Genomic DNA, 21716 nt, shown 5'->3' with positions numbered 1-21716 from the left:
TGCTGCATTTGTGAAGATTAAAATGTTTACAGAGTTATTTTTGAGCCTTTACTCTGCTTTCTTTTTTCTCCTTTGACCATTTCCTGTATTGTTGATGCATCCTTTTAAATTTTGAGCCTTAATAGCTGCACTTTTGCAATATTTTGTGTGGTGTCCAATCTGCTGAATAAGAATGCAGTAGTACAGGCCATGTTTTAAAATTCTATTCCTGGTTGTGTTATAGCATTCAGTGAGACCAGCAGACCAGTCTATGACCTGGTTTGAACCCTGCAGACCAATATTAGCAGCATTTTATGTCTTTTTATGGTTAATATACTATAGATAACATAATTGTCCGGTTTAATTTTAAGTCGCTGGATGTAGGTTTGCTCGCTGAGCTGGAAGGTTCATTTCTAGATGTTTCGTCACCCCACTAGGTACCATCTTCAGTGGCCATCCGGGCAAAGTACTGTTGATAATTCCTGCTTTCTGTTTATATGTTTGGGTTGGTGACATCTTTTCCAGTGGTGATGTCATTTCCTGTTTTTTTTTTCTCAGGGGGTGTTAGATGGACCCCATCTACCACCAACCCAAAGATTAGATTAGATACTTAGTGTGGAAACAGGCCCTTCAGCCCAACAAGTCCACACCGCCCCGCCGAAGCGCAATCCACCCATACCCCTTACCTAACACTACGGGCAATTTAGCATGGCCAATTCACCTGACCTGCATATCTTTGGACTGTGGGAGGAAACCAGAGTACCCGGAGGAAACCCACGCAGACACGGGGAGAACGTGCAAACTCCACACAGTCAGTCGCCAGAGGCGGGAATTGAACCCGGGTCTCTGGCGCTGTGAGGCAGCAGTGCTAACCACTGTGCCACCGTGCCGCCCTAAAGAAAGTCAAAGATATAAATAAAAAGCAGGAATTAACACCAGAGCTTCACCCGGAGGCCCACTGAAGATGTTACCTAGTAGGGTGAAGAAACGTCTGGAAATGAACCTTCCAGCTTAGCAAGCAAACCTACATCCAGAACCTCAACCTGACCTACAAATCTTCTCAAAACTCGTTAATTTTAAGTAGCCTATGTTTATAAATTCTCAGAGCTTTTAACCATAATTGTATTTTCTTTCCTTTTATATAAAAAAAGTTGAACCAAGAATGACTGATCCAGTGATACCAGGATGTATTATTCATGAAGAAGTGCTTGCTGTGACTTGCCCAATCAATGGATTTAAACCTAGACCACTGGCTATCAACTGGTACAAAGAAAAGAACTCAATAAAAAAAAAGATTGGGATGGTTCAACCAGAAGGAACAGGGTTCATTGAAATAACAGAACCAGGGCAACACAAGTATACCCACAGTATAACTGAGCTGAAATATGAAGACCATACGCATACTGTTGCCAGTGCTTTGTATTTTATACCAACTATTAATGACGATCATGAAACAGTATATATTTGTGAAGTAATACATCCTGCCACAGATACAATATTATATAAAACAATTAAGCTAAATATAACAGGTACAATCAGCATTTCTTCATTTTACTTTTCATGTTTTACTATAAAATTCACAATAATATATTGTCACAATCAGCACAGAATCAATAACTGAAATGCATATTTAGTAGTTAAGACCCTATCGCAATGGGTGGATAAGTAGTTGATTAGAAATAAGAGCCATTATTTAATGTTGATATTGTTGCAATTTTTAAAATGTCTCTCAAAATATGACAGAGTTTAGAAGATCTTGAATAAAATTGTATGTGCTTCAACCTAAAATGGTTGACCATTCCACTGGAAAAAGGAAAGGCATTCGTTAAATTGATGAAGTACTACTGGATATTTCATTTTTACAACAAAAATATCAAGAAGAGGAAGAAATTGAACAGTTTTAATTATGAAATATACTGCACTCCTTTCTGCAATGAACTTAATTTTTTTGAACATGTCTCAAATTTTGAATTGAACTATTATAACTTCAATTTGTTCTGAATTTCGCTTTGGTAGCAATCTTATTTTGCGTCTTATTTCTGGTCTCCAATTCCCAGGGTTGTTGTTATGGTAAATGTAATTCAGAAAAGATGTTTCCTAAATTCTTACTTGGAATAAGCCAGAGAACCAGGTTTTAGCAAGATAAGGAAAATCTCAAAACAACAGGATGAGGTAGAGAGGCACAGGAATTTGGGAAAGGAATTCTAAAACTTGAAAGCTAGCATTATGAAGTTAGAACATCCCTTCTTGTGGGAGAACTTGTCAGAAATTATATGGGAGGAACAGCAAATTTGGATATCCAGGTTAGAATGGATAGTAGCCTATTACCTTTACTCAGCTGCATTGCATTTTGTACCAGGATGGCAATTCATATCTGTTATTAAAATCAAATATTTGTACTATCATTTGTAACTTTGCTGAGTAGATATCATTTTGTTTTGTTTCAACTTGAAATAAGTTTCAAAATTTTTTGTTTCGTTATGGCTTTATTCCAGTCAAAATCCTATAATTCATATTTTCCTTTTTCTTTCCTTAGCTATCCCAAAATATAATAATATAAAACTGTCACCAGAAGTTCCAATTGTTGACGAACAAACAACTGCATCTTGTCGAATATATTCATTTTTTCCAGAAGACATTAAAGTTATCTGGAAAAAGAATGATATGGTATTAAAGGAAATGAATGCTGATAACGAAGCAAACAATGGAAAGGATGGCCTTTATTATTTCACAAGTCGTTTTAAATTCATTCCTGACAGAGAAGACTTGGGGAAGACATTAACTTGTGAATTCCAGCATAGAAGTATCACAGGATCCAAAAAAACTGAATGTGTACTGAATCAGTTAGGTAAGTAAGGTGTTTAATTATTGTTGACACATTATGTAAACATTGCCATGTTTAGTTTAGAATATGAAATGCATATGTGGTTGACTTTAACACCTTGTATAACAAATGGTTTAATGGAATCTGTATACTGGATTCAGGCACTGCATTTAGCCAAATTAATTAAATGAAGGCTTCCTACTCTTATTAGCAGTCTTCTATGAAATTAGATTAGAAGAGTTAACTTGAGCTCAAGATTACCCTCCGCTCAAAATTACCCTCAACCCAATATCATTCATCACAAAAACAGCAGAAAAATAGCCAAAAATGCTGCATTGTTTTCTAATGGCAATATATAGTATGTCATTACTATATACATTCATTACATCATCATTGTATCATAGCATGAGATAGAAGTGTATAAATGTCTCATTCTCTATCTTAACTGAGATCACTTGAAGCATGACATGTGATTGGAAGTGCACAATTCTGTTGAAATCTAATAACTTAATGTTAGCACAGATGCTGATTTTCTTTTTATTATTCGCTCATGGGCTATGGGTATTGCTGGCTTGGTCAGCATGTTTGGCCCATTCCTAATTGCCTCGATGGCAGTTGAGAATTAACCATATTGCTGTGGGTCTGGTGTCACGTGAAAGATAGACCAGGTAAACATGGCAGATTTCCTTCTCTAAATGACGCTAATGAACTAAGGTTATTAAACAACGGTTGACAGTGGTTATATGGTGCTGTTAGACTAGCTTTTTAATTTGAGATTTCTTTATAATTGAACTAAAACTTCCAAAGTCATTATTTTAGATCATAAATGCAGCACTGATCCATATGACATCTCACGGGTTTCATTTCTCCAACCTGAAAATAACTCATTTGTTCTGACTCACTGTTAGTCAGTGAATACCTATAAACGCTAATATGTCAGCTCCAATACAACAATCTTTCTTGACTGGTAGGTAGCCTTTTATGAATCACATTACTGAATGCTTTCTTGAAATCTAAATGTGCTACATTTAATAGTTTCCGTTAATCCATCCTGTTCTATCCACCCTGAAAGAAAAATCATCTGTCATTTGCAATTTCTCTTTCATAATTTTGTTTGATTGTATTAAGATGGTCTTAATCTCCTGCTGCTACTTCCTTTATATGTCAGCTTAGTTGTTAGCACTGCTGCCTCACAGCACCAGGGACCCAGGTTCGATTCCAACCTCAGGCGAATGTGTGGAGTTCGCACATTCTCTCTGTGTCTGCATGGGTTTCCTCTGGGTGCTCCAATTTCCTCCCAAAATCCAAAGAAGTGCAGGCTAGGTGAATTGGCCATGCTAAATTGTGATAGTATTCAGGGATGTGTAGGTTAGGTGCATTAGTCAGGGGGAAATATAGTATAATAGGGTAAGGGAATGGGTCTGGGTGGGTTACACTTTGGAGGGCCAGTGTGGACTTGTTAGGCCAAAGGGCCTGTTTCCACACTGTAGGGATTCCATGCTTAACAATGTGTTTGTAGTTTTTCATGGTGATATAAATTAGTGTTTACTGAGTAATTGATTCCTACTTTGTGAGTCCTTACATTTTGAATTTTCCAGTCCACTGGGAGTTTTCCAAACTCTAGGGAATTTTTATTACAAACATGCATTCACTATCTCTGTAGGCTCTTCTAAGATCCTAAAATGTAGCCATCAGGTCCAAAAGGCGATTTTAGTACTAAAACCAATACTTTTTGTGCCAGATAATTATTTTAAGTTCTTCCTTTATCCTCCTTGTTTTCTCAATTGTTTGCCTACCATGAAGGCAAAAACAATAATTGAGTGCCATTTTGTTGCTTCATTAGGGTGAAGGTTTGCTCGCTGAGCTGTAGATTTAATATCCATGGAAAGCAGGAGACAACAGCTTCGCTTCACTTGGAGGTCGCCACTGATGTTAACTAGCTAGGTAATGAAACATCTGGATATCAAACCTACAGCTCAGCGAGCAAACCTACACCCTAAACCTCAACCTGAGCTATAAACCTTGTTGCTTAATGTTATTAATTCCCCACTGTTACTCTTTCACATAACAACACATATTTCAGCTCTTTCAACTATGGATGGTTCATGCTGTTGTAGACTTCCTTTCTCAGGAAGATGTCTTTGTTGAGAATTCCATATCTCCTTAAATTCTGCCATTGCTTATCTACCTTCCTTCTATTCTTTTATCTATACAGTTTATTTCAGCCCATACTGACTTGATACATTTATAACTGCCTTCATTTAAGTAATTAGTTTTGTACCCATATTTTTCACCTCACTGTGATTGAATTTCACATTGTTTATGATCATTCTTTTTAAGAGGATATCTAAAGATGAAATTCTTCATCATTCCAGTTTTCCAGGGTGGCACAGTGGCTCAGTGGGTGACACTGCTGCCTCACAACTTTAGTGAACCAAGTTTGATTCTAGCCTCAGGCGACTATCTGTGTGGAGCTTGCACATTCTCCCCATGTCTGCATGGGTTTCCACCGGGTGCTCTGGTTTCCTCTCATAGTCCAAAAGATGTGCAGTCGGCCATAATGAATTTCCCTTAGTGTCCAGGGATGTGCAGGCTAGGTGGATTAGCATGGCAAATGCAGGTTTACAGGGCTAGGGTAACGGGGTGTGTCTGGGTGGGATGCACTTCAGAGGGTTGACATGGACTCAGTGGGCTGAATGGCCTGCTTCCATGAATATTTATATACTGCAGCTTTAAAATGGCCAAATCCTTGGCTTTACAAAGTTGGAAACTACCCCAAACATACTCCATGAACTCTTCATTACAATCTTTGCCACTTTTATGGCCTATTCTATATTAAGATGAAAGTCACCTATGATTATTGCAGCAATTTTCCAACCAGCCCTGATTATATCGTAATTTGTATTCAAATAGCGACCGAGATTAAAACAATTCTCTGTAAAGGTAATATCTTTCTAACTAATAGAAAAGTAAAGTATTTGTGACCTGTAGCTGGCTCAAAATTCCTTTGGAAGTGAACGGCTGTGTTTTGGAAAAGAAAATCCGTCTTTATGCTGTATATAATGAGGGGAGGGAAGAGAGTGCCTATCTATGAAAGGAAGACCATTGTCATTAGTCAGATTTTTCCAAATTTCATTCCTGTCAAGGGAACTAAACAGATTTTTCTTAGTTTCTGCATCAAAAGTAATTGCACTCCTTCAATTTGGTCATGATTTTGTGTAGCCATTGTTGGACTGGGGTGTACAAAGTTAAAAATCACACAACACCCAGGCTATAGTCAAATCCAACAAGTTTATTTGGAAGCACTAGCTTTTAGAGCGCTGCTCCTTCATCAGATGTTTGTGGAGTATCCTGGTGTTGTGCGATGTTTAACTCTCTAATTTGGTAGTGGTCTGCAGCAGCTGATATGCTACATTCTTGAATTCCCAATCTCAATCTCTCTTCCCATCTTTATGTCCTTTAAGATGCTCCTTAAAATAAATTGTTTTATCTAATCTGTTCTAATATCATAATCAACATGCTGAACTTTATTCAAGAATGTACTCGTGAAACCTCTTGCCTCCAATGTCATTGTTTAATAAAATGACAAGTATCAAGTCGTGAACTGCGAGATACTTTGTTTCTGTTCTTATCAATACAGCAAATAAAATGTTACAATTGATTTCTATATTCTGATAAATACTATAATTTTTTCTCACAATCTTAATATGCTAAGGATGTAGAAAGATCTGATTAAGTCATTGTTTTATTCATTGACGTGTCATAGCTCTGCAGGTAACACATTGATTTGATTTATTATTGTCACATTTACCAAGTTACAGTGGAAAAAATTGTTTTGCCTGCTAACTTTACATTTGCAGAATATCAATTTAAAAGATTACTTTTGTGCAGAACATTTTGATGCAAATAAACAAATTCTTGCTTAATATCTGAATTTGTCAGTGTACCATAATGATACACACAAATATTCACTTGTATGTATGGAGTAGAGATGTCTTGCTGCAATTATACAGGACCTTGGTGAGACCACACCTGGAATATTGTGCACAGTTTTGGTCTCCTTATCTGAGGAAAGATGTTCTAGCTATGGAGAGATTGCATCAAAAGTTTACTAGGGTGATTCCTGGGATAGCAAGATTGACTAGAGAGATTAAATTGGTAAGGACTATATCAACTGGACAGAAGTGAGGTCTGCAGATGCTGGAAACCAGAGTTTTTAGATTAGAGTGGTGCTAGAAAAACACAGCAGGTCAGGCAGCATCCGAGGAGCAGGAAAATTGACGTTTCAGGCAAAAGCCCTTCATCAGGAAACATTGAAAGGTTTCAAGAAGGGATTTGATGTAGTACTTGGGACTAAAGGGATCAAACGGTATGGGGAGAAAACAGGAACAGGGTACGAGTTGGATGATCAGTCATGATCATATTGAATGGCAGAGCAATCTTGATGGGCTGGATAGACAACTCCTGTTCTCTATGTTTCAACAATTTTAAAAATAGGTATTATCAGTAAAATAATTTATAGTTGTGAATAACTAAAATTTTAGATTTATTGTAACCTCATTGTTTAACTATGTGTTTGCATCAAATAGCTTTAGTACCTTTTACATTTTCTGAGTTGTGGTAGAAACCTGCAGAATTTTATTGTCTAACTATATATTTTCTGTTATTACAGTATCTCCACCATTAGTAAGATACATAAGAAGTGAACCACTTTTCCCAGAGGCAGGAAAAGAAGCAACCATCATTTGTCATGCGTATGGCTTCTTTCCAAAGGAAACAATGTTCATGTGGTTCAGAAATAATGAGAGAACTGATGATGCAGGAATCACTTCTACTGAACCCCAGAAAGATGAACAAACTGGCTTCTTCTACTGTGAAAGTCGATGGAAATTGTTAATTAAGCAAGAATATCACCAGATGGAATTCAAAGTTGAGGTTTTACATTTCCCAACTTCTCACAAGCCTTCAAGATCTAGTTTTATCCTTCATCTCGGAGGTATGAATTTAGGGTATGCTGTTTCTATACTAAACTTATACTAAACTCTGTATAAGCTACACACTTCTTTTTATATATAGAAATAGATGTGAAGCTTTACCACACTTGAGTAACTCCAAATATAAGTTTGATTTATCAAACTAAATTTTGCCAGAGGCGCTGATGTAATCATTCTTCCTGCTTTCCAGTCACATTTTTAAAGCTTCATTACAATTAACTTGAACTGGGATCTGAATTGGATTAAGGCTATTTGAAATTATAATACTTAGAATTACATTCAGTTGTCAACATGAGTTATTTCTGTAGAAAAAAAGTCAAAATAATTATGGACAACAGAAGAGAATGAAATTGTGTGTGTAAAAACTGGAACACATGGTTACTTTAGTAACCTAAGAACAGGAATAGGCATTTAGTATAGGAATAAGCATCCAGTAATATCCTGGATGACCTGACTCCATATACTCTGGAGTGATGATGACAGACTTGACTTTGATATCAAATGCTGAGGTGGTTCAGAAGGCTAAGTTCAAACAGGGAATTTCATTTCCTGATCTTCTCAGGAAGAATATTCAGTGTCAGGGATAGAGATCACATCCACCTGCTCTGGTGTAAGATGAATCCTTGCCACTGCTCATTGTATTCTATGAAGTGTCTGGTAGACCTGCTGCCACCATCCCTTTTCCTGGTAGACCTGCATAGGGACTGCTTGGTCCAGTGGAGTAGTGGAAAACCACTTGATAGTTTAATGAGAAGAGACTTTGTTTTAAACAAAATATAGTTTATTGTTTGACAACTATGTACATAGTCAACCTCATTAAGATCTAAAGATGATAGATCTTTCTCCTTTAAGAGCCTAAGCCGTTCTCCCACATGTCTATATGAAATCGTTGCAGTAGGTGATGTTTAATTCACTCCATAATATTCATTCTTTCAGATCGTTACAGCTTTATACAATGCCTACACCCTTTTGTTTACCCATTATTATTAATCATATATTTGCCTACATAATTAACTGCCCCACCTCCCACAAATATTTGACTTCACATATTCCAGGAGTTTGAAGTTTCTTTATTCTCCCAAAAACATTATCTTCAAGCTTGGAAGATAGATAGATAGAACTTTTGGGTTGAAAATAGTTGAGTCTAACTCTGTTTCTGACAACGTGAAGGCTGAAAATCCCTTCTGATGAGAAAAATCTTTTCAAAAAATCTTTGGATTTCCTTTGTAGAGACGTTCTTTCCTAGTAAAATAGGCAACTGCTCCAATGCAACATCTGAAGATACTTTATAAACACAAACTTCCTCAAGGGGAATAGTTGTGGAAATAGACACTTTCATTCTTGCACTGTCCTGGATCCCAGAACCAGGAAGTACTTTCTGGACTGTGTCCTGAACCTTTGAACATTATTAGTCCCTTCCTATTGGTGACTTCCAGAGAGTTTACACACACATCTTCAATCTGTCAGCAGATCGTTATTCTCAATCATCTTGTAAATCTGTGCTGAAGTATGTAGCACTTCCATTCATCCTTTGGAACTGTAGTATTGGTGGAAACAACATGCTCAGGTCCTTCAACATACTATTTGCTGATTGCTTCTAAATGGGTGTGATCTATATTACTAACACTGAAGATTCTTCCAGGGAAGATCAGGGAAATGTAATTTTCTGTTTGAACTTGGTCTCCTGAACCACTTCAGATCTAACATCAGAATCAACTCTGTCATAATCACAGAAACCAGAAATTGCTGGAAAATCTCAGTAAGTCTGGCAACATCTGTGGAGAGAAATCAGTTAATGTTTCAGGTCCAGTGACCCTTCTTCAGTACTGAATCTTGAATTGTTGCAATTCAAAGAGCTCAAATGGGCTATGCTGCTTATTGGTTGTATGCTTGTCATTTTTTTTTGTAAACCTTGCCAATTCTTGTAATTTGAACTCTGTTTGTAGCCGGGGAAATGTTGCTATTGATAATTGCAGGTTTCCATTCTTCTTACTGTATGAAACAGATTTCTTATGCTGACAAAGCTAATTTCAACACACATGATCAGGTCTCTCATAAAAGTTATAAATCAGAAAGTGGAAGGGAGAGAGAAACGTAGTGAAAATATAACTGGAAAGGAAGGTGGTACTAGGCACACTGATGGAGCTGCAAGTTTCTCAGTCCCCACATCATAACATGTCATCCTTTTGTCTTTAAAAGAGGTGGTTACTGAGTTAGTAAATGAATTTGTTAATTTTCCAAAATTCACTAAATTCAGGAAAGGCTCCAACAGACTGTTAAGAAGCAAATATAACCTACCTATTCAAGATTGGAGCGAGGCAAAAAAGATTAGGTATCCAACAGCTAATCAGCATGATATTTGTCATGTGGTGTTAGAATTAATCATTTAAGGAGCTTATACCTGGATACCGGGAAAAAGTGAAGGTTATTAGGAAGATGCAGCACGTTTTTGTGAAAGGAGGAAAAAGAATTTTAACCAATTTTTCGGACGACTTTTGAAGGAGTAGTGTATGCCGATTGACATATTGTTATTGGATTTCCAGAAGGCATTTGACAAGGGGATCAAAGGCAACTACATTTTCATATGGCACAAAAATACATGGGGAGGAATGTTTTGAAGATGACTAAGGAGGTTGCTGAGTAATATAGGTTGAGTGAGTGGACAAATATCTTACAGAAGTTGTAAAATGTGAAAATATATGAAATTGATCACCTTGGCAAGAAGAATAAAAGTGGGTTAAGTGGTATCAATGCAAAGATAAGCATCAAAATGGCCACCTACCCAAAAAAAGCTTATCAGTTACTGGTGATAGATGTCCCCAAGTCAAAATGTTTCTGCAGGCATAGTTAACATCACTACATCCTATACGTAATAATAGATGGCATGTAATGTGAAAAATGTGAAGTTGTTCAGTTTGGTGAGAAGAACAAAACAGCACACTATTACTTAGATGAGGAATGATTGAAGAAATCTAAGGTGCAAAGTGATTTAGATATATTGATGTGTATCGTAAAAGATTAGTATGCAGGTTCAGCAGATGATCGAAAAGGCTACCTGAATGCTAACCTTTACTACAAGAGAAATTGAATATAAAAGTAAGGATATTATGCTTCATTCAATGAGTGAGACCACGTCACAAATACTGAGAGAGAATTTTTGGCCGCCTTATTGAAGGAAGAATGCAAATGTTTGGAAGGATTCAGAGATGATTTACTAGATTTATAGTACTAGGATTAGTGATTGTACTAAGAGGAAATGTTGAACAGATTGGGCTTGTTTTAACAGGAGTTGAGAAGAGTGAGGGGTGATTTGATATAAATCTTGAATGGTCTTGATAGAGTCAGCATGAGAAGGGTGTTTCCTCTCATGGGTGAGTTCAGAAATAGGGAGCACTGTTCAAAAGAAACTAGGTATTGCCTGTCGGGACAGAGATGAGGTGAATTATTTTCACTGATTGCTATGCGACTTTTTGAAACTCTGCTTTAAGAAGGTGATAGAGGCAGCTGATTGTATACTTTTAAACAAAGGTAAATATATTTTTGTTAGACAAAGGAATAGAATATTACCATGAGTAAATGGGATATTAGAATATGAAATACAAAGAGATCAGCCATGATCATATTGATTGGTAGAGAATGTCCACAGGACCAAATCACCCCTGTTTCTCCCAGTCTGTACATTTGTAAGGTTTACCAATGGTTGTGACATTTATTAAATTAAGGCTGAGTAAAATAAAATCAACAAAAGTAAACCAAAGTAAAAATTAGTAAAAGAGGATGTTACATCAAAGATTCAAGATTTATAATCAGCTTGGCTAAAATTAAGCAGCAGCCAGGGAAGTAAAACATTGAGAATTCTTTTTCTTACAGACTACCAAGTGTAGTCACAATGTTGGACATGGTGTAAATCAGAAAATAAAACATGAATGTAACATGTATAATTCTAGTTAGCTTCAATTTATACATAGAGTCATGCAGCATGGAAGTGGCCCCTTCAATCCACCTCATCCATACTGATGAAATTTCCCAATCTTAACAAGTCCAATTTGCCTGCGTTTGGTACATATCCGTCTCAATCGTATCTATTCCTGTCCTTGTTTAAATGTCAGACCTGCATCTACCACCTCCTCTGGCAGTTCATTCCACATATGAAGCCCCCTCTGTGGAAAAGGTTGCCCTTGGGTCCCTTTTAAATCTTTCCCCTTTCACTTTAAAAATATGCACCCTAGATTTGAACTCCCCTAACCTCTGGAAAAACTAAATCAGTATCAATGCTATGGAGGTTAAATTGCTGCAGTGTATATGAGATGGGTTTTTAGGGCAGTGCATTGAGGAGCCAAGTCAGGATTAGGCAATTTTGAACTACCAAATGGTTGTTCACAGATATACATTCCTCTCGGGCACAAACGCACAAAAGGAAAAGTAAATCAAACATGGTTAATGAAAGAAGTTAAAGATGACATTAATCAGCATCTTACGAAGAATCCAGATAATGTGGCAAGTCTGAGATTTGGGAGCAATTTTGATTTTTAGAAAGGACCCAGAAACTGATTAAGAGCAGAAAATATAAAATAAATATAGGGAGGAACATAAAAGAGGACTGTAAAAGCATTTTTGTGTTTGAAAGAGAAAGGATGAATTAGGACAAGTGTGGGCCCATTACAGTGGGGGAACAGGAGAATTTATAGTTTTTAAAAAAATAGAAATGGCAAAAATGTTAAATAGCCACAAAGTAACCATCTTCATGGAAGAAGATACAGAAAATCTCTGGGAAATAATAAATGACTATGGGATTTGTGAATCTGAAGAACAAAATGAAATTAGTGTTAGTAAAGAGGTAGCACTTGACAAAGGAGAACCAGTAGATGTGATGTATTTTGGATTTCCAGAAAACTTTTGATTTAGATTCCACACAAGAGGCTAGTAATTAAATCACAACAGGTGGATTGATGGGAAATATATGAATTGAGAACTGATTAACAAAGAGAAAGTGGAGAAGACTGGCAGGAATATGCAATAGTCAGAATTGAAGTGAACTTGGAGGAGTGTGCAGTAAAAGCACTGAAGCAGACTGGGAAGAGTGTGTAATAAGGTCACCATCATTGAAGCAAGGGAGCTTATGCTTTAGAAACAGTGTAAGAGAACAGGGAGTCAGCATGAAGAGCCATGAAAGTAGGTCTGTATGAGAAGGGCAGTGACAGTGAGAGACAAAAATCAGTGCTAAGGAGATCTGTACCTTGTTTCTTCCTTTTAATAGCCAAAGTGCGACATTACAGAAGAACAAGTAGGTGATTGGTGGGTATTTCCTCCATGTCTTTTGGTCAGTCAATTTAAATCAGGAAACATTAACACAGCTGAAGAGTACAGTTCAGAAGTTCACCTTTAACAATATTTGATAGACTCATTAATTAATTAGAATAAATTAAGATGGCTGGGCAGGTGATGGTTTGCAGCTGTGGAAACTGGTGCACCACATGCACAGCAAGTGTTGCTTGAGGAGCTTAAGGTCAGAGTCAATGAGCTGAACTCAGAACTGTGGACAGTGCGACACGTCCAGGAGGAAGAGAGATACTGGATGCTTTCAGGAGAAAGTCACACCCTTAGGTTAATGACATCAAGTATGCTTGTGGTACGTAGCAGGAGAGTGGACTGAAAGTATAGCATGTATAAGATCTATAATTTAGCTTTGGAGGAGCCTTAGCCAGTCATCTTATCCAATAGGATGTGAGGTTCTTGCTCTTGGTGCAGACATGTTCATTGACTTTAGAGGAGAGGTGGGGTGGGATGGTGACATGCTTTGGTGGAGAAATTAGGTACGTAGTAGTAATTGGATAATGATCCTGTTCTCCTGCAACAAAGACAGACAGTCCCAAAGGTTGTGTTCCCTAATGGTGTTGAATTCAGGATATCTCTTCTGGACTGGAGAGGAACTTGGAGGAGGAGGGGAAGAATCCAATTATCATGGTCCATGTATGCATCAACGCAATAGATAGGACTCAGAAAGAGTTTCTGCTGAGAGGATTTTGTGCAGCTCAGGGCTAAATTAAACAGAATCTCAAAGGTGGTTATCTCTGCATTAATATCTGAGCCATATGCAAATTTAAGATTAAAGGGGTAAATATATGGCTCAAAGATTGGTTTGGGAGAAATGATTCTGATTCATGGGGCATTGGCACCAGGACTGGAGAAAGAGAGGTTCTGTTGGGAAGGGCTTCATTTGAACCATGTTGGGATCGGTTTCCTGGCAAATTGTATAATTAGCATAAGGAGAAAAGTGTTCAATTGGTGAAGTTTAAAAAAATCAAAAAGAAGTGTGAAAGCAGCGGTGCAGGATATTGAAGAGATGAATGATAATCCAAGTGTGACATGGGATAGAAAATATATTCAGAGCTGTGCAGCAGAAATTAGAACTAGAAAAAGTCAAAACTCAAGGCTTTCTATCTGAATGCACACAGCACTCTTAACAAGGTAGGCAAGTTGGCAAGCACAAATAGAAATGAAATGAGTATGACTTGACAGCAATTACAGATATGTAGTTACAAGGTGACCAAGACAGGAACTAAATGTGCAAATAGTGTCATCCCTTTTCCCCCTCAGTCGAAGCAAAACACTCAGAGACACCTGTATGGTTTTGCCTCCTTCTTTATTCTGGGCCCCAAAGGGAGGGAGAATGATCACCCATGTGCATAGAGACACAAGTTCTCGGTCTTCTCTCAAACAGTTTCTCAAGGAACTATAAAGTCATTTTACAGAGAGGAGCATCCAGATAAGGCAACGTACATATTAATTGAGTGATCGTTACAATTAATGAGTATCAATAGCAGAGACCAAGCCCTTTACTGTTATACAATGAATGTTCTTAACTTGTTTAACTGGATTCATATAATCGATACTTTTCTCCTTGTTGACTGACTTTTCATACTGAACGCTTCCAATATTGTTAAATGTCTATACATAATTACTGCTTTTCCACCTTGTTAACCCATTACCCTTGCCTTCAGCACTGAATTGTTAACTCTAAGTTCTTATCTGACAAAACTCAGAACTTAACTCTTTACCTGCCTGCATATACCCTATACATATTCTCACAATGATGTTTGGCATTCTTGGGGAATAGTAAAAGGAAACAAAAATGAATTGGGTAGCTTTGTTAACTAGTGCATGCTGAGTGGTGATATAGGTACAATAGGTCATGATGTGGAATCAGTTTGGATGGAGAAAAAAATGCTTGATGAACAGTATCTTGTTTCCAAATAGGAATTCCAGTAGTTTCTGACATCGTTCTGGAGCCAGAAGTTCCATCCTATGGACAGCGCCTTGTTCTTAAATGCCAAGTAAAAAATTTTTCTGGAAATGAATTGTCTGCCAGATGGCGAATGAATAACAAGTATGTCTCCAGTGGAGTCACAACCACAGAGCCTAAGAAGGAAGAAAGTGGCTATTATCAGTTAGTTTCCAGCATGGAGTTAACACCAACAGCTTTGGATGATAACAAGGAAATTATATTTGAGGTGACACATAAAGCTTTACCCAAACCTATTCAAAAGCATCTATGTTTGAAGCTTCCAGGTATGTTTAAAATTGTGCAAAACTCTAATTACTGCAGAAACTTGAGCATTGAATGATTTATGAAACAAGAATAGAATTGAATTTATCATGGTTTTAAAGAAATATCATTCATAAAAGTGGCACCTGCTCCTAAATACCTATTTCCAGTGCTTTTATATTCATTATAAATGGGCCCAGATGGGTGAATGTACCAATTCATTGGTTTCAGAAGACTGGAACTTGCTAAATGATCAAACACTGCTCTTTGGGTTATTCACATTAAGTTTAGAATGGCAGTCCAAGTCTGATCCCAGATGTGGAATTTGAAGTCATTACTGAGAGTTAGGTGAGATGTCAGGACTAGTTGCTATTAAAACCACCCTGTTAGGTGCATTTGTTTACTGTGCAGAGGGTGCTACTGTTAGGCCTCACCCAAAAGATGAGCCACCTTTTGTAAACCTATGTTGACTATCCATGCCTTTCTAACAGTTCAGTAATTTCATGCTGTGTTCTGAACTGTTAAGCAGAAAAAAAATTTGCCTTTTTCAGCCTTTTGGTGCTTCTACTAATTATTTTCGTATTCTGGAGTGCAAATAATCTGGGAAATTCATTTTATGGCCTTACTAAAAATGACATCCCTCTGGTAGGTGAATTGGCCATGCTAAATTGCCCATAGTGTTATGTGCATTAGTTAAAGGGAAATGGGTCTGGGTGGGTTACTCTTCGGAGGGTCGGTGCGGACTTGTTGGGCCGAAGGGCTGTTTCCACACTGTAGGGAATCTAATCTATCTAATCTAAAAGAATGTTTATCTCAATTGTCACTCCCAAATATTTCCTTGGTCCAGCTTTTGATTTCTCATGATTCCTGCTGTTCAATATGAGAACAGTAATTCAATTTGCTAAAGTTATGTCAAGAACGTTTACTGTAACATTGAGACAAATTATCACTGTAGATAATGTGCACACTCAATATTTGTACGTTCTGTTCTGTTTTAAGGTTCTCCTCCCACTCTGTCGGAAATCAAATGTAACCCAACGCAACCAGAGAAAAACAAAGTGGCAACTTTTACCGTTGAACTGACTGATTATGCACCTCAAGGAATTGAAATTAGGTGGTTTGCAGGAAAGCAGCCCTTCATAGGTCCAGTGGCTCATACTAAGCCTGAAGTTAATAAAAATGGTCTCTTCTCATCTGTAACAAGTATAGAACTTACACCAGAAGAATCTGATCAGGGCATAGGAATCAGCTGTGAGGTTATTCATCCAGAAACCCAAGAAGTGATGGAAAAAAGTATGCATCTGGTTTTTTAAGATAAATGTAAAGACTTCTTGCATCTGTTTTGAACACGACGAATTTAGATGATGCAAGTTTTACTTTAACTTGTTTGCACACAACTGGCATTTACCATTCTGCTTTAAACACTCATTTTGTATATCTGGTAAATATTAAAACAAAAACAAAATCCAGTTTGAAATGATTAATTGTTTGAATGGTTCAGAATACAGTTTCTTGACCTGAAATGTTAACTCTGTTTCTCTGTCCACTAATGCTCCCAGACATACTGAGCATTTCCTGCTGTTTTTATTTCCAATTGGATTCTGGTTATCTGGAATTTCTAGTAGGATTATACTTGTTCAGTAGGCAAATTAAATATTGTTTGTTATAGTCAGCAATTAAATTTGGGGTGGTAGGCTCAGTTATATGTAAAAACAGCCGACTTTGACTAAATTAATTTCCATTATTTACACTTCTTACCTCTTTACCCTGTGAGTTAGGGCAGGACTTTCAATTGACTACTATCCAGCTGATTTTTATTAGTAACTCCAGATGGACAATACTAGATGACGATTATTCCCAGCTGCAGTGTTCTTCACAGGGAAATACCCTGCCTAAGTATTATCGATCCTCACACATGGATTGATCATGTGGGTGAGCTGAACCATTATAATACCAGATGTTAGAAAAAATAAATTTGCTGGAAAAACTCAGCAGGTCTGGCAGCATCAGAAAAGATAGTTAATGTTTGGGGTCCAGTAATCATTCCTCAGAATTGATGGTAACTAGGAAAATGTTGATTTTATGCCAAAGATGGATGGGGAGGGGTGGTGGTGGTGGTGGGATGTAGGGAGTAAACAGTAGGTGGCAATAGAGTTCAAAGAGAGAGAAGAACAGCTGGATAGACACAGGAGTGGATAACAATCTGGGTAGGAGGGTGAGTTGCTACTAATGGAGACTTGTTTGTGCCTAATAATGGGTTGTGTGTAATAGCAGACTGTGATAAAAGCGAAATCAGAGTTAACATTTCAGATCTTTCTGAGAGATCTAAAGAAAGGTCACCAGTCCCGAAACATTAACTTTGATTTTGTTTCACAGATACTGCCAGACTTACTGAGTTTTTCCAGCAGCTTCTGCTTTTGTTTCTGTTTTACAGCATCTGCAGTTTTTTTTTAGTTTTTATCTGATAACAAGGCCTGGTGTGTGGGGTGGGGGCTAGGACATAGAGTTCAAACTCTCTAAAGTTATTGAACTCGATATTGGGCAGAATGCCCAAGTTGAAAATGAAGTGTTGTTCTTCCAGCTTATGCTGAGCTTCACTGGAGCACTGCAGCAAGCCCAAGCCCAAGACCGAGATATTGACCAGGGAACAGGGTGGTGTGTTGACGTGGCAGGCAACTGGAAATTCAGGGTCAGAAGTATTCTGTGAAGCAGTCACCCAGTCTACGCTTCGTTTTCCCCAATGTAGAGGAGACCACGTTGTGAGCAGCAAAGGCAGTAGACTAGATTGTGTGAGAAAGAGATGGGCAGTAAAATAATAATGATAAATTTAAAGTTTCATTCAGAAAAACTGTCATTTCAGTGGATTAACTTGTGAGTAAAGGCCACGCAGATTGGGGCTCTATTCATTGGCGTTTAGAAGAAAGAGAGATGATCTCATTGAAAGATATAGGATTTTAATGGGCTTGACTTGGTAAATGCTGAGAGGATGTTTCTCCTTGTGGGAAAGTCTAAGACCAGAAGGTAGTATCAGAATAAAGGGATGCCAATTTAAGACAGATCAGCGGGAATTTCTCCTAAGGGTTAAGAGTCTTTAGAACTATTTGCCACAGAAAGCTGTGGGGCAGATTCAATATCTATATTTAGGCTAAGATAGATACTTGATCAGTGGGGGAATGAAAGGTAACGGGAAAAAGGCGGCAAAATGGGTGTGAGGAATGCCATCAGCCATGATCCTATTAAATGGTGGAGCAGGCTTACGGGGCTGAATGGCCTTCTCCTGTTCCCATTTCTTATGGTCTTGTGGAAATACCAGTTTGCTACAAAAAAAGTTAAATGAGACATGAAACTGATATCTTTTCTGGTGTCTCAGGTGGCACTGTTTCATAGAGGTGTCCTGGTGAATATTTAATCTTCAGTCAGCATCACAATACAGTGTTATCTGATCATTATTGTGACATTACTGTTTGTGAGAACTTTACATTTTTGCTATGTAATATCACCATCACATTAAACCATTGGACATGAACTTTAAGATTTCCAGTGGATACATGGCACATTATAAATACAAAGTTATTTATCAATAAGGGGAGGTGAAGCTTACTATCTGATACAACCTAGGTAGAGTTTAATGGTTAAAATGTGTGAGACTGTTAAACATTTGAGAAAAATAAAAGGTGTAAAGGTGTTTTTTCAATTTTAGCCCATTCTGGTGACCGAATTTGATGTGCACATCATTGAGAAAATACAACAGCAGTTTTAGATTTGTAATTTATTTCAGTTCTCCAATTGTACATGAGATTTCATCAAATTTTGTTATATTTCAAGGCTGACTTTAAATATGGAATTCTCTATGTTCTATCCAGATTTTTAGAAGTACATCTCTCTTCCCATTAAAACCTCAGACTGAATGAAGCAGGTTGTTTGGCAAAAAGTTTTTTCCCCCCAAAGAGTTTAGTTACAATGGAATTGTTTTGCAGTCTGTAAACCCAAGATTTATCAATTTGTTCACTGAATCACCAAGTAGACAAGCTATTGATCACTACCAGTAAAACTCAACCTCACCCCAGGAATTTCATCAAATTTATTACCATAATGAAATTACTATTTATTGTAAGACTGTCATTTGTAAAGTTGACATAGATACTTTTTTTTAAATTGAATTATAGAGACAAAAAAACATGTTTTGTCACTGGTATGGATTATAACTTTAAAACTCTGCTTTTGGAACTGGAAAATGTGTTAATAGCATATTTTAATAAATGAAACAATAACTCAAGCTAGAAAAAAATAGTACAACTCCGGTGTACATGAGCTGGCAGTTCCTTCACCAATTCTGTGGGTACCTGCCATTTTCTTCCAGGAGATGGCAAATGCAAAGATGAGTGTATCAAAATTGTATACCATAAACATGCATCACCCCAATATAATTACCATTTTGTTCCTAAGGCAGCATAGACCAACAGATTTATAAAGGATTTCAGTGTAAGTCCTCAATTTGTAGGAGAATCAACTTTATTTGAATAGAATTAAAACTTGTTGATTAAATGTTGGCTATCTGCAGTTAGGCCCTGCAGTAGGTCACTCCCAAGTACAATCAGAGATCTTTGTCCAACATTTTTAAAAGCAGCTTACAAATTAGCAGAGCTCTGGAAGATGACCTCATGGTAAACATTAGTTCCATCATGCTAAGAATTTAGCCAAGTTCTACGAAAACAGAATAGCTGGACCATGGTATTGCATGTGTTAAATTTTGTTGGCTACACGAGTTTGAATTTTAATGTATCTGATCATGTCTTTGTTGCTAAAGTTAATTAAAACTGAAGTATTATCAATGGTGAGTTACTTTTAATAATTAGATTTTTTTTTCTATAATGTACCTTAGAGCCACTTCATAAAATTTTAGAGAAATCTTCAAACTATCTGTAAAATTTAATTGGATACATAATTAAATATTCCCATAGCTTCCAAAGTATTGGGACTTGAAGCAAAAGCAGGAATTCTGGAGAAAATCAGCAGATTTGGCAGCGCCTGTAGACAGAAAGCAGAGTTAATGTTTGAGTCCAATGACCCTTCTTCAGAAGAGACTTAGAGTCACACAGAGATGTACAACATGGAAGCAAACCCATTGGTCCAATTCGTCCATGCCGACCAATATCGTAACCTAATCTAGTTCCGTTTGCCATCACATGGCTCATATCCCTCTAAACCTTCCTATTCATATACCCATCCCTTGATGTTGCCTTATTATGTAACCTGTCGGTAACGACAAGATGCTCCATATGGTGTAATCTAAAAATCATAAAAGCAAGTACAGTAACAGTATTTGTTATACTCCTTCCCTCCTCTATGGTTTGCTGTTGCTTTACCTGTGATAGTTTCTTATTTTCATATCCCTGGCAATGCAATCCATCTTTTCCCAATGAATATGTGTCAGAAAGTGCTCTGCCTTAATTTTTTATAATGATCAGTTCTTGAATAGTGAATAATGGGTAATCTATCTTCAAAGAGAGATTTTACCCATAAGAAATAATAAAATGTGTTGTAGCCAACCAAAAAATACTATAATTAATGTTGCCCTTATGCTTATGAACTGCTGAATTGTTGCTTCATTGTTTCCACTATATGTGGATGGTGGTTAATACAAAATTATATTTGTATACCATATATGTTTGTATACCAAAATTATGTTTGTAATACAAAGACAATTTGTAATTAAATGTATTCTAATGAGAAAATATAAATGTTCAAATGCCATGATCTATAAATACAGTTGCTGTGGTTCTGTTCGCCGAGCTGGAAGTTTTTGTTGCAAACGTTTCATCCCCTATCTAGGTGACATCCTCAGTGCTTGGGAGCCTCCTGTGAAGCACTTCTGTGATCTTTCCTCCGGCATTTGTAGTGGCCTGTCCCTGCCGCTTCCGGTTGTCAGTTTCAGCTGTCGCTGTAGTGGCCGGTATATTCGGTCCAGGTCGATGTGTTTGTTGATGGAGTTTGTGGATGAGTGCCATGCTTCTCGGAATTCCCTGGCTGTTCTTTGTTTGGCTTGCCCTATAATGGTAGTGTTGTCCCAGTCGAATTCATGTTGCTTGTCGTCTGCGTGTGTGGCTACTAGGGATAGCTGGTCGTGTCGTTTCGTGGCTAGTTGATGTTCGTGGATGCGGATTGTTAGCTGTCTTCCTCTTTGTCCTATATAGTGTTTTGTGCAGTCCTTGCATGGGATTTTGTACACTACATTAGTTTTGCTCATGCTGGATATCGGGTCCTTCGTTCTGGTGAGTTGTTGTCTGAGTGTGGCTGTTGGTTTGTGTGCTGTTATAAGTCTTAGTGGTCGCAGTAGTCTGGCTGTCAGTTCAGAGATGTTCTTGATGTATGG

General features: G+C 37.4%; 1 protein-coding gene across 1 annotated transcript in view; it reads left to right on the top strand.

The window, feature by feature from the left end:
- LOC122558089 (uncharacterized) overlaps positions 1 to 21129 on the top strand; it is a 42898-nt gene extending 21769 nt beyond the window's left edge. The window contains exons 6-10 of the mRNA XM_087996478.1: positions 1131 to 1508; positions 2516 to 2827; positions 7476 to 7799; positions 15055 to 15366; positions 16343 to 21129. Coding sequence (XP_087852604.1) covers positions 1131 to 1508; positions 2516 to 2827; positions 7476 to 7799; positions 15055 to 15366; positions 16343 to 16656 — 1640 coding nt within the window. The 3' untranslated portion in view covers positions 16657 to 21129. The remainder of the gene's footprint in view (positions 1 to 1130; positions 1509 to 2515; positions 2828 to 7475; positions 7800 to 15054; positions 15367 to 16342) is intronic.
- Positions 21130 to 21716: the final 587 nt, after the last annotated feature.

The sequence above is a fragment of the Chiloscyllium plagiosum genome, unplaced genomic scaffold (assembly GCF_037043375.1).
Source record: "Chiloscyllium plagiosum isolate Xiang-an unplaced genomic scaffold, Cpla_swu_hap1 HiC_scaffold_18, whole genome shotgun sequence".
Lineage (NCBI taxonomy): Eukaryota > Metazoa > Chordata > Chondrichthyes > Orectolobiformes > Hemiscylliidae > Chiloscyllium > Chiloscyllium plagiosum.
This window is presented reverse-complemented; position numbering and strand designations above follow the sequence as displayed.